This window comes from Hipposideros armiger, unplaced genomic scaffold, assembly GCF_001890085.2.
Source record: "Hipposideros armiger isolate ML-2016 unplaced genomic scaffold, ASM189008v1 scaffold_2128, whole genome shotgun sequence".
NCBI classification, from domain to species: domain Eukaryota; kingdom Metazoa; phylum Chordata; class Mammalia; order Chiroptera; family Hipposideridae; genus Hipposideros; species Hipposideros armiger.
The window spans coordinates 21,895-38,925 of record NW_017733476.1 but is presented as its reverse complement, the minus strand read 5'-3'; the positions used below and the strand labels follow the sequence as shown (position 1 = coordinate 38,925).

The 17,031-nt window shown below is 46.8% G+C and overlaps 1 protein-coding gene across 1 annotated transcript in view; it reads right to left on the bottom strand.

The window, feature by feature from the left end:
* The window catches only part of LOC109378541 (protein HIRA), a 32,283-nt gene that overhangs the window by 5,626 nt on the left and 9,626 nt on the right, over nucleotides 1-17,031 (bottom strand). The window contains exons 2-9 of the mRNA XM_019634886.1: nucleotides 13,252-13,347; nucleotides 11,835-11,995; nucleotides 9,745-9,912; nucleotides 7,808-7,921; nucleotides 5,223-5,293; nucleotides 4,484-4,589; nucleotides 2,270-2,485; nucleotides 781-866 (exon numbers count right to left, since the gene is read on the bottom strand). Of these exons, the coding sequence (XP_019490431.1) occupies nucleotides 781-866; nucleotides 2,270-2,485; nucleotides 4,484-4,589; nucleotides 5,223-5,293; nucleotides 7,808-7,921; nucleotides 9,745-9,912; nucleotides 11,835-11,995; nucleotides 13,252-13,342 (1,013 nt within the window). The 5' untranslated portion in view covers nucleotides 13,343-13,347. The remainder of the gene's footprint in view (nucleotides 1-780; nucleotides 867-2,269; nucleotides 2,486-4,483; nucleotides 4,590-5,222; nucleotides 5,294-7,807; nucleotides 7,922-9,744; nucleotides 9,913-11,834; nucleotides 11,996-13,251; nucleotides 13,348-17,031) is intronic.

The window sequence follows — 17,031 nt, the reverse complement described above, 5'->3', positions numbered from 1 at the left end:
CCCCTCTTCGCCCACAATTCCACTTCTGGGAAGTAACCTGGGGGAACAGTCACAGGTGTTCTCAGAGATTCATTTACAATCACAAAACACTGGACACAAACTACAAGTTCACAGTTACGGGCTGGTTAAGTAAATCATGGTACATTCACAGGCTGGGAACCTGGACAATCAGCAAGCCAATGCTTCAGAGGACTATTTATTAAAATGGATGCAAGGTCAAGATACAGGAACAAGTTGGGGAAAAGAAGACTGGAGATACAGATACCAAAATGTTAACAGTGATTACATCTGAGAGACTTGATGATGGGTAATGTTTATGCCCTTTTTTGGGCTTCTACTATTTTCAACAAGGTGTGTGTATATATATATATATATATATATTTCTTTCACAATCAGAAAAAGAAGGCCATAAAAGGGAAAAAAGAAACAAAAAAATCAGTCCGACTTCTCTCCCTGGTGTCTTCCAATGCCCGACCAACAATGAAGCAGGGCTGGCTGCGTGGACATGCTGGCCCTGAGAAGGTGCCCTCGCCTGCTGGCCTGTTGCAGGCTCCTCCCAGCCCACCTTCAGCACGAGTCACATGTGCATAGAGCTCTGTGGGGAGCACTGGACTCTGAGGCTGGTGGGAAGCTGGGCTCAACTCCCTCGCTTCCACATTCTATGGGTCAGATCGGCCCAGGAGCCTGTGAAGACTCTGATTATGAAAGTGCTAACTGGCGAAAGGCGAGAGGAAGACCTCCCAAATAAGGCCACAGAAAGCTCGGTGAATGAACGAGTACCCAGTGTCCAGCTGTGCTATGCAGAGAGGCGTGATTCTTCTCCGACCGTCTGCGGTCCGAGTCTCAACTTGTTTCTTCAAAAGATTCTGGCAAAGTAGAGGGACATAAATGAATGGAAAAGTTTCTGCCAACTATCTCCAAATATAAAAAAATAAGGCTTCTAAGAAAATATATTCTAACTTCCGCTTCTACAGCCCTTCTGGCCAAACTAAACTAAGCTACCTAATCAAAGAACAAACGTTTTTATCAGGGTGTACACTCCACTTCCTGCACAATAAAGCAGAAAGGACTGAAAGCTCCTAGCTGAGCCAGCTCCAGCACTTTCCTCTCTATCCCCAGTACTGCAGGCCTGGCCAGGTTCCCAAGGCAGTGAGCAGCCATGGGGCTCAATGAGGGAACTAACAGATGAGACCTGAACCCTTGAGCCACACTCTTGTTTCTAAGTTGTGGTTTGCAAACTCTCTTCCAGTAAAGGTTCATAACCAAGAGTTCCCAGTCACACATTGTGTCTGAATCACCTGAGGAGTTTCATCACCCTGCACAACCTCCTGGAGATGGTTAAGCTCCCCAGGTAATCTCACCATTTCCTGCCCTGTTCCAGTCCCATCTCCACCTCTCACCCTCCCAATGAGATGTAGACTTCCAGAAGAAGGGGGAGTCCACCAATGTCTCCTAAGGGTAGAGCCTAAAACCCAGTGTTCTTAGTACAGTAAGTCCTCACTTAATATCACTGATAGGTTCTTAGAAACTGCAACTTTAAGTGGAACCAAATTTTTACCATAGGCTAATTTATATAAACAAGAGTTAAGTTCCTACAGCATATTTCTGGTCACAGAAACAAAACCAAACTTCTAAATAGAGGCCCAAAATACTCCTAATATTAAACATTGAAATAAAGGTGAGCTACACATATGTTTAAGAAAGATTAATAAAAACCCATATGATGATTATTTTCTAACCCACTTATTCCAGCTCAGAGTCATGGGTGGCCAGAGCCCATCCTGGCAGCTCAGGGTACAAGGCGGGAACCCACCAGAACCCACCTACTCTGGACAAGAAACCTAATGTGCGTATCTTTGGGATGTAGGAGGAAACCAGAGTACTCAGAGAAAATATACAAAATCCACACAGACAGTGACTCCGACTAGGAATAGATATTTTTTTCTCATCAATGTTGTAACAAAAAAATGACGTTGAACGAAACGATGTTATTCGAGGACCTATTATTTATAGAATTTCCTAGAAAGGCCTAGTTCCTATGAGATGATCTTCTCTAGAGCAACTTGGGGCAAAAAGGCCTTTGATAAAGGTGACTTAGGCCCCACTACTACTTCATGCAGCTGAGGGTAATGGGCCAAGTACGTCCAAGCTGGCTTACCCCTGGGTCCCACACCAGGCCCAGAAGACACCTACCTCCCCACCACTCAGGTCCGTGCCCTGTCCCTGGGCACGTACCCATGTTCTCAGTGCCACTGGGCTGAGCGCTCACCTTCCTGATGTCCTCCAGACTCTCCCCATTGACGACGCCAGCGACTGAGGCAGCTGATCCCGTCTCTCTGGCTGCAGCACTCTTCTGGTCTAGCTGCTGCTGTTGCTGCCTCCGCTGGTACTTGAGCATCTCAGGGTTCTCAATGACAGCTGTGGAGAGCTGGGCCTCAGTCATGATAGCCAAGCTCTTGCCATAGGTGGATTGGTGAATGCGGCTCTAGAGGTAACAGAGAAAAGTGTAACTAACCAGTTGTGAGTAGCCATGTGCTACATACTGCCCACCAGTGGGTGAGCTGTGTGCTGGCTCTGAGAGCAGAATGGCCCTTGGGCAGAGGCCCCAAAATGCCATATACAAGCTCTCCATTGCCTCCCACCCTATTCTGCTTGTTGCTGATGAGATGACTCTCGAGCAGTCTTGTACCTTCCCTAGATGTTTACAGCCCCCTTTGTATCTATAGCTGGGGACAAAAATGAATGAGTAACCAACAAGAAAATACCTCCTACATTTCTGATGCAGAACAAATGGCAAGCGTTTGTTGACCTGAAGTTAAGACACTCAAATTGCTAACATAAGGCTCTAAATCACTCATTCCAAGGGCCCCAACTGCTCTTTGGGAACCAGACACTGAAACCAGAGTCTGTCTGCTACTCTTATCTACAGCCATCAGCCCCATGTGGTTGGAGGTAGCCATGGGGCTGCCAACAGTGTCTCTAAGAACAAGGGAAGGCCTGCCACAGAAGATCTGGAGAAATCCTTCTTTACCCCCGCTGTCTCCCAACATGTCCAAATCCTTCTGAACAGGGCCCCTCCCTCCACCTTCCCAGGTCTCATTAGTCCCATGCCACAACAAGCCAGACAGGCCCCCAAGAGGGCAGGTATGATGCCCTCAGTACACTGGAATGGCTGGTGTGATGAGGAACAGATTCACATAAGAATGTGCTATGACCATCTTGGAGGTCAGTAGGACATCAGCCTCACAGCAGAGGATGCTGGACAGGAGAGGCGGTGCTTTGGGACCCGCTTCTGAAGGGCCCGGTATGCCTGCGTGTGGCCAGGAACTTTCCTTGCCACCTTGACTCCTGTCCCCTCTCCCCTGAATTCTCAACGCAGAGTTAAGTTTGGCCGATGTCTCCCTAGTGTTCCTCAAACACAGGGTCCCTGCCTGTCATATGGGAAATGGTAAGCTAGATGGGTGGGCTCCCACTGTGATTCTCCAAGAGGGAGGGGAGTGCACAGTGATGTCAGGTTACCTGATGACAGTGACAAGGTGGAAAGTGGACCTGAAGCCATTGAGACATTCATCCTTTTATTGAGAAGAAATTAGGGTGTCAGGCCCTGTTCTAAGTTTGCTGAAAACAAGGCAGATCCGAGGGGTTTATATCATAGTGGGGGGTCCACAGAGTAGCTTAAGATGGAGCTTCTACCAGTAATCACTAAAGGGAGAGCTGCCTACCTGCTCTGAGGTTTCATAGAGCTCCTTTCAGACAAATGAACACATTCCACTAAGTGCTGGCAAAGGCACAATTTTAGAAATGCTGGTTCTGTCTACAGTAGGTGGAGCAGAACCTTTCCTGAAGCCCTTGAGGATGTGCACATAGGCTGCACTGTCTCCTAGGTCAGGCTGCTGTTCTTATTCCAAAAGGTCATGTGTGGTCTTGGCAAAAGGCTGTACTATTTTCCGAGGCTTAGTTACCTCGATGATGAAACAGGTAAGCCCTGCCTTGAAGGGTTTTGTGTCATTTAAATGAAATATATGCAGACACTCGGCCCAGAGTCTGGCATACAGTAAGTGCTGAGAAACGACCAACATTATTGTTAAGTTGCTGCTCTATGGCAGCTGTGCCAGTATAAGCCAATGGGAAAAGCGATGTGAGCAGGGACCCTTGGGAGCACTCCCACGCTCTCCCAGGGTGAAACCTCCCAGTGTGTAGCTAATTCTTAGCTCAGAAAGAGATGCCCAAAGTTGTTTTACTCTTAATTCCACACTGATTTCTGACAAACACAGACTCATTTTTAAATTAATCTATTTTGTAAAGAAAACAAAGATTATAATGTATAAAAGACAAACACCCAATAACACATTAAGAAACAATGTGTATGTGTATGTTACAAGAAGAGGGTCCAATTGAAGGGGCCTCTCAGAGCTATCATGGCCATTTCTGTGGTTCCAGAGCAGCACACAGGCCACTAACTGGCAGTGTGTTGTTGTCCTACCTTCTCCTCCTCACTCAGGGGGTCTCCGAGCTCATCCTGGGAGAAATCTAGGAATGCCACAGAGCCATCCATGGAGCACACCAGGATGCCCAGCCCGTTCAGAGTCCTGAAAGAGACAGCCGTCAGCAGCCTGGGAGCAAGTGCCTAGGGTGCTCACCCATGCCTGTGGACCCAGGAGGATGGCAGAGCAGGGCTCTAGGGAGCTGCCTAGAATCCCTGGTTCCCGTCTGTGGCCTGGTGGGGGTGGGGATGGGGGAGACAATTGTATCCCAGAAGGTTCTGGCACCCTTTAATTCTAAGCACATGTACAAAGTCTCTTTTACCATGTATGTGGTTTGTAAGAATTTCATTATTTATTTTTGAAACTATTTTTTTTTAAATGTGAGGGAGTATACATCTAAATGAGGTCACTGAGAAGCAGAATGTGTCTCCACACCTATTCTAATCTGGTTCATAAAATGACAGAGAATGAAGTGGAACCAGAGTCACAGAACTCTTCCCAAATACCAGTTTGTCTGAGAAGACATTTTCCAGGGACAAATCCCAATGGAGCAAGGAGCACAGCAGCAGGACCAAGCTGCCCTTTCCTGAATCATGTGCAAACAGCACCCTCGGGGTCTGCTCTGGTGGCGACACCTTAGGGGGTCCCTGGCTACCTGACCCTAATCACATCCAGGGGACCTCATGTTCCAACGTGTGGCTTCTCCAGCCTATGCATCGTTACAAGAATCCATCTTACCAGGAAATATCCATGATGGATTTGTCAAACAACTCATGGATGACAACCAAAGGCCTTTTCAGACACGTGAGCTGGAAGGAAAGAAGCAGCAAAGGTTAATGAAAAGAATGAAAACCACTCTGTCCACTCAGCTCAGTTAATACTACCAGTCCTAGAAGCAAGCCTTGGTCAAAATTTTGCTGACATAAAAAGCATATTCAACTCTATTCAAACAGCAACTACCAAGATCCCAAACTGTGGAAACTAAAGCCTGACAAAAAATATGCAAACTAGAGTGGCCCCTGCCTGAAGAGCTCATTGTGGTTTGGCAGGGGGAATGGCTTTACACAGACAATGGAGAAGGGGACTCTGGAAAGGCCATGACCTGAGCAGAGAAGGTCTACCGTGCAGCAGATGGCATGCCAAGGCCTGGCTGGGCAGGGGATGAGGCAGCAAAGGCAGCTCAAAGGAAAACAGCCTCAAAGAGAACCCAGCACATCTCCTCTAGGACCAATAAATTCTGGTACACCTTTATGCAATACTCAGTGTAACTGGCTACCTACGGGTGTGTCACACAGGCTCATTCTACAGTGTGGATAGGCCAGAAACACACAAAAACAGTTTACACTGCCCTAAGTCCCACCCAAACCATATTAAGGCTTTGACGAGTTATTGTCTTCTGGTCTATCTTGTGTAAGTATTTCATTCTTTAAAATAAAGCACACGGTTGTGCCTGCATTTTCATTTGATACATAATGTGCATGTCATTAAATATCCTGTGAACACCTGTTTTTGATGACTGCATAACATTTACCATGTGCACATTCATTATCTAGTCACTTTGATGTTGGGCCCTGCACTACCTCCATGTTCCCACAGTTACAGCGAGCTCCATCTCTCATACACTAGTGTCTGACCTATCTGCTGACAGGTCCTGGGGCCACAGGGCATTGGGCTAGGTGGGAGCACCATTCTGCAGGGCTCCCACCAAGTGCTGTGGAAGCTTCTGGGAGGCTGGGACTGCTCTCGCAGGGAAGGAATTGCTGTGGCCATCCTAGCTGGGAGGAGAGGCCTGGAGTCTGAGCTACCTAGAATCTATGAGAAGAATCTTGCCCCTACCTTAATTCTACTTTCGGGGGGGGAAAAAAAAATAAAAAAGGCAACCCTGCACCTCCTCCCAACATTGTGTTTACAGACCCCTCAGAAATCTGGACCTGATGTGAACACCTGACCTCAGCATTCTAAGAAACATGAGCACACGGTCAGTGATGTTTTGGTCAAAGCACTATGAATGGAGCCTCAGGCCAGGAGGAGCCCAAAAAGAACATGCCTGTAATTGCCTATGATGGCACTAGGATTCAGGTTCTGGAGTGGATGGTACATGAGATCCATGAAAAAAAATGATGTATGCAGCATCGATTTCTCTGTGACAAATAACAGTAATAAACAACCAAAGTGTCCTGTGATAGATGACTGGATAAAGAAGATGTGGTATATATACACACAATGGAATACTACTCTACTATTTGTGACAATATGGATGGATCTTGAGATTATTATGCTAAGTGAAATAAGTCAGACAGAAAAAGTCGAGAACCACATTATTTCACTGATACATGGGATATAAAACTGAAAGCAACAAAGGAACAAGACAAACAAACAAAAACTCATAGACATAGACAACAGTTTAGTGGCTACCAGAGGGTAAGGGGAGCGGGGGTGGTAGATGAGGGTAAAGGGGGTCAAGTATATGGTGATGGAAGGCCAACTGACTCTGGGTGGTAAACACATAATGCAATATATAGATGATGTATTATAGAATTGTACACTTAAAACCTATGTAGTTTTGTTGCTCATTGTCACACCAATGAATTTTAATAATTAAAAAAAAAAAATAACAGTAATGAATGGAGCCAGAGGCTAACTTTCAAACCTACAACTTCAAATCCACTCCGCTTATGGGGAAATTAATAATAAGGAATAAACTATTGTTAAACATAATAACATAAATGAATCTCAACAACATTGTGCCAAGTAAAAGTAACACAAGACATAAAAAGGATAAACACTGCACAACCCCATTTATATTAAATTTAGGGACAGGCAAAACTCATCAATGTGACAGACATCATTAGAGTAGTTGCCTTGGCTGAGGGGGGTTTGGGGAGTAGGGTCTTGAATGGGCAGGGACAGGGAGCATTCTGGGGCAGTGGTTACACATGTGAACATGTATAACAATGCACTGAGCTGTATGCTTCAGGTGAATACACTTTATGTAGGCTTTATGTTGATGCAGCATTTTTTAAAATGAAGCAAACACAACATGCCAACTATGGCACTGACCACTGAGGGTATTCCCTAAGTTTGGATACAAGCGGCGCTTGCTGGGGGTCAGGGCGGCCTTTCCTGGCTGGGTCTAGACCCAGTCTTCAGTGCTTCCTTCCAGGGTAATGAGAGGGCCTGACCCCAGGTGCATGCTGGAAGCACACACTGGGCACACCAAAAGCAGGGGTCCTCCTCTTCCAGGCCTCCAGGAACCATCTCCTTCACCAGCCCCATCTCCTGTCCCCTGCAGGAGCAGCAAAAGCTCATGATGGGGGGCTCACCCAGACAGAGAGAGAACGATCCTTGCTGCCAACAGCACAGCAGCAGTATGGGCAGCTAGGCTTTGCAGAACTCCCGTTCTTCTGCTTCTTTTTGAAGATTTTTGGGTTGAATTTCTAAAGTCAAATAACAAATGCTAAAATAATTGATCAAGCATCAAGCATGTACCCCATGCCAAGTATTATAAACATACCACAATCCCAGCCTGCCGTTGGCAGCCCCACACAGACATCCCCCAGCCCCAGGCACTCAGCAAGTGTTACTTCATCTTCACAACTACATTTTGCTAAGGATGAAATGGAGGGTCAGAGGCCAGAAAACGTGCTGAGTCACCAAATGAGTAAGTGGTGAGACAAGGATTTGAAATTGGCTCTACCAACTCTCCAGTTCTGGGCCTACAGCCAGATCGATGGCGGGGGAGCTACTAGAACTGGCCCTTTGAATCCCTCCTGGCCAGGGCAGGGCCAGCTCTAGGACTTGGGCTTTAGGGACAAGGTCCTGAGGAAGGGCTGCTCCAGTATCTCTTTCCCCTCACTATACTTCTTGCTCAGAATCAAAACTGTCTTGTAGAGACTAATCAGTCCTGTGCGATCTCACAAATAGGGATGATGGCTACGTCAGGTTCAGGTCAGCCCAGGGGCTGCCTCTGTGTAACTTGGGCATCGTTGTTAGAAGGGCTGGAAGCACATGCTGAGCTCCTTGATGCTTTTCTAAATTGAAAAGGGTTGGGAGCCTGTAGACTCAAGAGTTGAAACCCTCAAGCCAGGAGAACTGAGGAGGAAGGGTGTCAGGTGGGCCAGAGCATTTCTAATTGCAGAGGGCAGGCAGGAATGGCCAGGGGTGTACAGAGACTGGAAACTATGGAACACGGAGGCATTTACCCTGGGCTTGAGTCTCCACAACCACTGAGTTGGCTGCAAGCCCTTGGCGCTGCCATCTCCTAGAGCCGCTCTTACAGTGGCTGTTAGGATCACTAGAGAGAGTCATGTGGAAGCACTGTGCTCACTATGCAGCAGTGACTTTCAAACACTTTAGCAACATGATCCTGGGTCCAAATAAAATCTTAATATGGACTTCAATACAAAAAAAAAATTTAAAAAGCAGTATTTTATTTGTATAAATTTAAGTCATAGTAGGTGATATTTATTATCATATTAAACAATGGGAAGGATGAACCCATTTTGATAAATAAAAAGACTGAGATGAGGGGCCTGGGTGATCCTTTACTTTTATCAGCTTTAGCCAACCAGTCTATTGACTGTTGTGGTTGTCCAGTGTTGAGAAAATTGTGGTTCTCAGGCTGTATGCCTTGCAAACTCTCAAGATACTTCTCAGTGAACATCACCCAGAAGCATAAGAGTGCCTGATACTCTCTCAAGCCTGAGAAACAGTAGCCCACAGCTTCTGGCACTCCTTCCCCCTCCACATCAAGATTGGGCAGGCAGCTGCAGACTCAGGCAAGCACTCCAGTGATCCACAGCACAGCCTCGCAGCTATAGCTGGCCACTGCTACAGCGCCCAGATAAGCATATGTGCTTGGTGGACACACAAACTGTGCCTGTGTCCTCCAGGGCTTGGGGAGTGGACCAAGTGTATTCACCTGTCAGGACCACCATGCTTGAGCACCCACTTGCAGACCCACTAGCCTGTAAAAAGGCTAGAGCAGAGCTATAGTGTTCCTAACCAAAGGCTGATTTTGGTGGTACCATCAAGTTTAAAGTTTGCCAATAAAACACAAGTATGTATTTTCTTGTAAATTCAGTTTTTAAACATTGAAACATAAGTATTTAAAATGTAACAAACAGGTGACATGTGCTGGATCTCGGGGCACACCACCTCACTCCCACACATGACCCAGCCTTGGCACTGCCCAGGCTCTGAGGGTATCACTCAGGGCAGGGCCAATACAGCCAGCCAGCCTAAAGCTGAGTACACTCACCACAACGGTTACGGCTTTTCGGTGTCCAACGAAGTCCATGTTGGTCTTCCAGCCCTCCCGTTCAATGATCTGGGCAGTGGGGCCAGAGTTGTTCATGGCATGGGCAGACACCAGGTAATGCCCATCAGGTGACCAGCTGAGCCGCAACACATGGGTCGTCCCTCCACACTGAAACAAACATCTGTGCTTGAAAGGACTCAAGGCCAACCTTGTGACCAAAACTCTGGCATCAAGAATGAAGTTGAACTCTGCTTTACAAATGAATGATGGTGGACGAGCATGCACCCAAACTTATGGCTACACAGACAGCTGTAACTCTGTCCTCTCCAGATGACCCAACAAAAAAGGCTCTGCCAGATGAGACCGGGAGCTATGGTATCCTATGCTCTCCCACAGGAGCTCAGCACAGCACAGTGATGTAGGCCCTGAGATGATCTGCAGGACAGCCACCGCTTTTAACCGTCAACTCTGCATGGGCCAAATCTATCTGGCCACTGGCCCCTTTCTTCTGCCCATCACCTCTAAACCCCACTACACGAGGTCTGTAGAGCGTTCACTGCAGCAGAGAAAGAGCTCTGTTGGCCCTCAGGAGCCTGTCTCTATGATGCAGCTGGTGACCATGAACCACCACCTGCTCTCTTGAACCTGCTTCCTCACCCAAAGCCTGGTGATGCCACCAGCAAAGGAGGAGAGGTTCATAAAGTTTGAATAAACCATAAAATGCCCAGCAGAAAGGCACTGTTTTCCTGACCTAACTGAGGGCTGAGGCAGGACATCCCTTCACAGTGTTTCTCCTGCAAAGTGAGATGACATGGGCCAAAAGCCAGCCCTCTGAAGCTCAAGGTCAGTCCAGCTCTAGAGACTTAAGGATTAAGATCTTGGCCTCAGTCTCAAAGGAGGGCAGGACAAGGCAGAGCCCAAGTGTATTAACACACCTACCTCCAATTCCAGCCAGGCTCACCCCAGAGGTGGAAGAGAACTTCCAGTTCACTGGGAATCCAAATACTCCTGCTCCATCTCCCACAGCTACCCCAGGAGACCAGCCCATGGGACTCTACCTGCTGCATGGCAGCTGGAGCCCTGAGGAGCTCTAAAAGGTGTGAGGGACCATGTCCCTGGTACAAGGCTGTAGCTAAGGAGGGCAGGATTAAGTAAGGTGAATACTGGTACTAATGTGCCCAAGAACTACTGCTGGTTTTGGTTTGGGGAGAACTAAACACATATTTCCACTTTTCTCCCACAGCTAGCCCTGACCAGTGAGCTAATGTCTATTCTTCCTGCAAAACTGTGCTTGTGTCCTTTCCCCCGAGAAACCTTCCCTGATGAGATCATACCCCACACTCCGGACTGTTTTTGCACACTCTGGACAACGCCATCACCATGCTCATAACAAACTCAAATGTCTGTTTTACTCACAGGGCTGGCTCCAAGCTTCAAGGGAGAGGCTCTATCTTGATCCACTTTTATTTCCTATACCCTGTACTGTCTTACACATAGTAGGCACTTAAGAAACATCTATTGAATAATGGCAATCTTGAACTCTGATCCCATATAAAATGAGAGCTCAAATAAAGGAAGAGACAGTAAAATACCACACAAGCCACTGCAGTCTGACCTCCAGACGTTTTGTAAACCATACTGGTAGCTACCCAAGAAGGTCAGCTAGCCTGCAGAGCATAGGTCAGTGAGCAAAGCCACAGCACAGTCAGGAAAAATACTAGAGAGAAGCACCTCCGTGTCCTCCCACACACCCCATGGGAAAGTGCAATGTATATGCCATGTGGGGAGAAAAAGTTTCCTCATGTCGGTGGCAGCCAGCTGTGTGGCACAAGGTTATGGGGGCATCTCTAAGGCTCGCTTCAGTTTTAAAACTTATAAATCCTTTTCACTTCGAACGTGGACATTTGATAGCAAATGAGAAATGAAAGATTTTCATCATCTAACTCTTTGAGCCAGAGTGCCTGCCCCAGAGTCTGCTCAGATCCCCAGACTCTGCATTCACCCACGAAGTCCAGACCCCAGCCAGCTCCTCCTCTGTGCACAGAGGCGAGGAAGGCTGCTGGGCCAAGCTCTCTGGGCCATCTCCTTACCTCGTCAAAAGGTTTGGTGATGCTGGTCTCCAACTGCCAGTCCAGAGTCCTCCACACCTTCAGGCTCCGGTCGTCAGCTTGAGAGGCAATGTATTTACCAACAGGGTCCCAAGTCAACCCTTTTACCAAGCCAGAATGACCTCTTAGGGTAGCTAGAATTTCTGTGAGGAAAAAGAAAAGAGATTGGAAAGGTGTTACCTTGGGGGAAATGACGACTATATATAGAAACATGAGCTACAATCCATGGGCCACAGACTGGCTAGCCAAGAGAAGGGACTTCAGGAGTCCACCGTGGCCAGCCCCTGCCCCTGGGCACATGCAAAAGATCCCCCTAATCTGATCTCCACCAAGGGAAAAGCAACCTGAAGAAATGACTGCACCCAGGAGGTGGGCACCGCAATTTCCCCTCATTCACAGCTAGTACTTGTGGGTTGAGGCTGCATGTGGCCCTGAAGGGACAAGCAACCAGGGGCCCAGGCTTGGGCTGGAGCCAAATTCTGCCCCCTTGTCTTGTGTGCAGCCTGTGGTCTTGCCTGTGGTTTGTCTCTCTGGACAGAAGCCCACACCCACCTGCGCTGTGACATTGGCACTTCTGATGTGAACCTCCCCAGCAGCTCAGGGGAGTAGGCACTGCACTGAGTCCTCTGTAAGTCATCACTGAGGACAAAGGTGTGCAAGACAGTACCTCCAAGAGATAAATAATCTAAATGTCACCTCATCCTCTAAATCTGCCACTCTGTGGCTAGGCTGAGTGTCCCCACACTTACTGGTTGCTTACAGAAAGAAATGACTTGGATCAAGTCCATGGACAATCCTTTTTAGCCCATGAGGATAACATACTCCAGATACTGAGGAGGAACATGGGAGAAGTATCTTAGTAGTTATAAACAGCAGTGCTATTCCAGGTTATGCCATCTGTCACGACTTTAAACACGTTAATAAGAAAAATTAATCTTCTGCAAGATTTGTTAGGCTGCATCTGCTCAAGGGCATCACAGAGGAGACAGCAAATGAGCTGAAACCAGAGCCCAGCTGTGGAAGGGCTACCCTTGAGGGCACATGTGGGGGTGCTGGGGTGCATGTAAAGGCACAGCACAGGTGGGGGTACTGGGGTGAGCTGAGCACAAGCTGGGCGAGGTCCACGATGTACTACGCTCATGATCTGTGGCACATTCATGTTAGCACTCAGTTACTATTTTTCTTTAACATAAACCTCTTTTAAAACCTTAAACAAATATAACTGATGAAGAAAAAAAGAACTCAGTTACTGACAAGACATATGAATCCCTGTCCACTGTGAGACACATGCTGCCACCAGCTGAAGGAGACAAAAGCCCACCCCGCTCTAGACACCAACAGGCAGCATTGCTGATGAGTGGCCCGTTTCTGCCACCACCTAGTTAGAGGAGGCCCAGACCTGGGAACTTGACTGCATTCCAGATGACGACAGTATTATCCACACTGCACGAGGCCAGCCAGGCGTCATGGGGAGACCATGCTACATCCATCACATCTGGAAGACAAGAGGGCCAGCGGTGAGTCTCTTACCTGGCATGCAGACTTGGCAAGGGGACACTCACTACCACCCCATTGGCCAGCTGGGCCAGCAGTCCCTGATGTCACGACTGAGGAGACCTGACCTGGCACCATCATAACTACATTTTGTTTAAACCAACCTGAAAAACTTCCCCACTAAGGTTTTTCAATTGGTCATAAAATTTGAAGCATCAAACGGATCCCACCCCACTCCTTTTACAGACGAAACAACTAAGGGCACGGCTGAAAGCTTGGCGCCTTGTGGCATTATACTCACCTATTAAGAGCCCTGGCTCTGACACCTACTGAGCCTGTGGCCTGGGGCTCAATCCTCAATCCCACTAAGCTTGCTTCTCTCATCCTAACTGGGCCTTCCTCACACAGCCCTTTGAGCACTGTAGGTCCAGGACTTAGAATGCCTGGCACACAGAGCTCAGTAGCTGTTTACTAACTGAATGAATGCTAAGTCATCTTCAGACCAACAGGAGTGTCCCTTCCCTACGTAGCCCCCAAACACAATGAATCATGTTCATTTCTTTGTGACTTAGTTTTCACATCTATAAAATGAGTATTTAAAAAACCTATCCTCAGAAGGTTACTGTGAGGATTGCATGTGAGAAATTGCTATAGGAAGGTGCCAGGCACACAACAAGGCATCGATAAAGGTCACCCGTGACAGTGACGATGCCCATCTTGCCATGCAGGTGTGACGGGTGCAGTCTTACTGATTTTTCTAACCGCATTGCCTGATGCAGTGCTCGGTGTATAGAAGCATGAATGGTTGGTGAGATGAAAAACCAGAAACACAACATTAAGTTAACAGCTATCTAGTCCTTTCCTCACAGGATTTTTAAAAAGAGGGGCAAGCAAAGTATTCAAAATTCCTATGTTTTTTTCCTAGTTTTAAAAACATCTTGAGTGACAGCTTGATGAATGTTTTCCACATTGTACTGGCCGTTGTATTGCACACTACATATGCACTGATATGCTGCATTTAGTATTCTAATAGCGTATGTGATCTTCAGAGCTTCTTTTGATTTGTTCCGCGTTTTATGTTGTTGAGAGCATTTGCTACCATAAACAGACCTAGTTTAATAATGAACTTTAAATGGGTTCCAGTTTTCCATGTTGATGAGTACATGCACATATGTCTCTCTCTACATCCTGGATTTTTTTTCTTTGAGACTGACATCTCAAAGTGAGAATCTGGGCAGAAGGCCTGAACATTTTCATGAAAGTTTGGAGTCTTTTAACACCGTAGACTGCTTTTCAAAGTCCTCTACGACTTCACACTTCTACAAGCAGAATATCCATTTCAAAACTCACCTGTCAGCTTAAGGATTATGATCTTTTCCCTTCTAACTTATTAAGTACATTACTAAACTTTAAATTTTACTTTGATTAGTAGGAAAAGTGAAGATTTTTTGCATTTGTCTAGAGTTGTCTTGTCCTTGGACCGACTGCTCCTATCTTTGTGGGGAGCTCTCCTGTGCAGCGGGTCTAACAAATATAAGAACCGACATGAATCTCAGGATGTCACTGTGGTACCTAAGTCCTAGAGCAGAGAAGTTGTCAGCTGGGAATCCAGAAAGGATACGGGATGTTCTTAGCAATTTTCGTGGACTATTGGCACTACAGGCATTAGCTGCAAATTCCATCAGTTTACCTTCTTATATTGTAGATTTATGTAGTAAAGTCTGTTATTCTCCTTTGTGACGTCTTTTATTGCCTATTAACCTTGAAAAATATTCCCTCTGCTAGAGGTTTAATAAATATTCAATTCTGTTTTCTCCTACTTTAATTATTCATAATGTTTCTCTCTTTAATACCTTGAATTTATTTTGATGTATGCTATATTAGTGAGGCTCTAAATTACTTTCCTGTCACCCCATGAACTACTAATGGTTACTCTATTCCAATGGAGAATAATTCTTCCTCTCCATTATTGATAAGAGATGCCAACTTCATGATACACCAAACTTTTAGGTACACTGTAGCCTACTTCAGTATTGTTACTTTTGCCCAGAAATTTGTGATGTGACAAACACGGCAGCTTTGAATGATTTCTTCCATAAACTTATTTATCCTTCCAGATGCTCTTTTGAGGCCATGCTGAATTCTGCAGTAATCCACATATGTGACATAATTTTCTACATAAACCCCAGTTTTGCAGCTTTTGTCTTAAAACTATACCATCTATTTTCCTGCTCATTGCAGATCTGTACATACCTGAGACCCTCTCTGCACCAGAAGAATGAAGTTTCCAGTCACTGTCATTCCTACCAACACTTTCGTCATCATTCTTGGTGATTCCAAGAGGGTTTTTCTAACACCCAAGGCTCTTGGATCCTTAAATTCCTCCTCTTCCTCCAAAGACCTTGACTTCCATCACTACCTCAGCCATTCATTCCCATGGTCATGCCCAGAGATCCTCTCTGGACTTAATTTCAACTCTCTTGCACTCCGAATATCAATTTGGTGCTTCCAGCTCGCTCTCAACGCCAATGGTTCTTTTAGGTGCTACGACCCACTCGTGCTACAGGCCTTCCACTATCTGTGTCCTTAAAGTCCACCATCCTTTGGCTCTACTATCCCCTCTGCTCTTCTCCCGTGTCTTCACAGGGGCCTGACAAATCCCAGCCTGGTTCAATCCAGTTCTATCTTCCCCTTGGTCTTTCTTGAGCACCCTCCGACTAGGCTTTCACCCAGCTACACCAAGATGAACTACACTTGCCAAAGCCACCAGGGGCCTCTATGCTGTCAAGTCCAATGGTCAATTCTCAGTCCTTACCTGACCTTAGGCAACATGTGACAATGTGCCACTCACTCCTTTTTCCTTCAAACACTCCATTATCTTAACTGGCCTCTCAGTCTCAGCCGCTTTTGCTGGTTCTTCATCTCTCCAAACCCCAGGTTCCATCTTTGGCTACTATTCCCACCTACTCTTCTCCCCTGTACTCAAGATTCACATAGCCAAATGCCTACACAGCAAGTCCACTTACATTGCTGCTAGGCAATGCAACCTTAACACTCTCAAAACATTTCCCCCAGCCAACATTTCTGTCCCACCCATACACCTCTCAACGCAAGTGATGGCAAATGCATCCTTTCCATTGTTCAGGCCATAGTCTAGTCCTGTCCTAATTCCTCTGCTTCTCTCACACCCCATATCCCATCTACCAGAAAATCTGCATCTGACCTCCTGATTTCCACTGTTATGACCCAGGTCCCAAGTGCCATTGTCTCTCACCTAGATTGTCAACAGCCTCCTCACTGGTCTCCCCAGTGCTGCCCCTTAGTCCCCTAAAGTATGGACTCCATACAGCTGCCACAGGCCTCCCTACTCCTCTGCTCAAAACCTTGCTGAGCCTTCCCATATATGCACTCAGAGAAGAACCCACACCATAGCCCCTGCATCCCTCCCCCTCACTCCCTCTGACCTAGCCCTTGTGCCTCCCTGAACACACCAAGCACATGTCTAATTCCCAGGGCTGTTGCCTTGGCTGTTCCTTGACTGGAAAGCTCTTTGGAAAAACCACACAGTTGTCCCCTCACCTCCATCTGGTCTCCTCCTAGATGTCACCTTCTCAGTGAGGCCCTCCTTAAGAACCCTGGGTGAAATGGCACTCCATCTCATTTTGTTCCCTGACACTTATCTTCT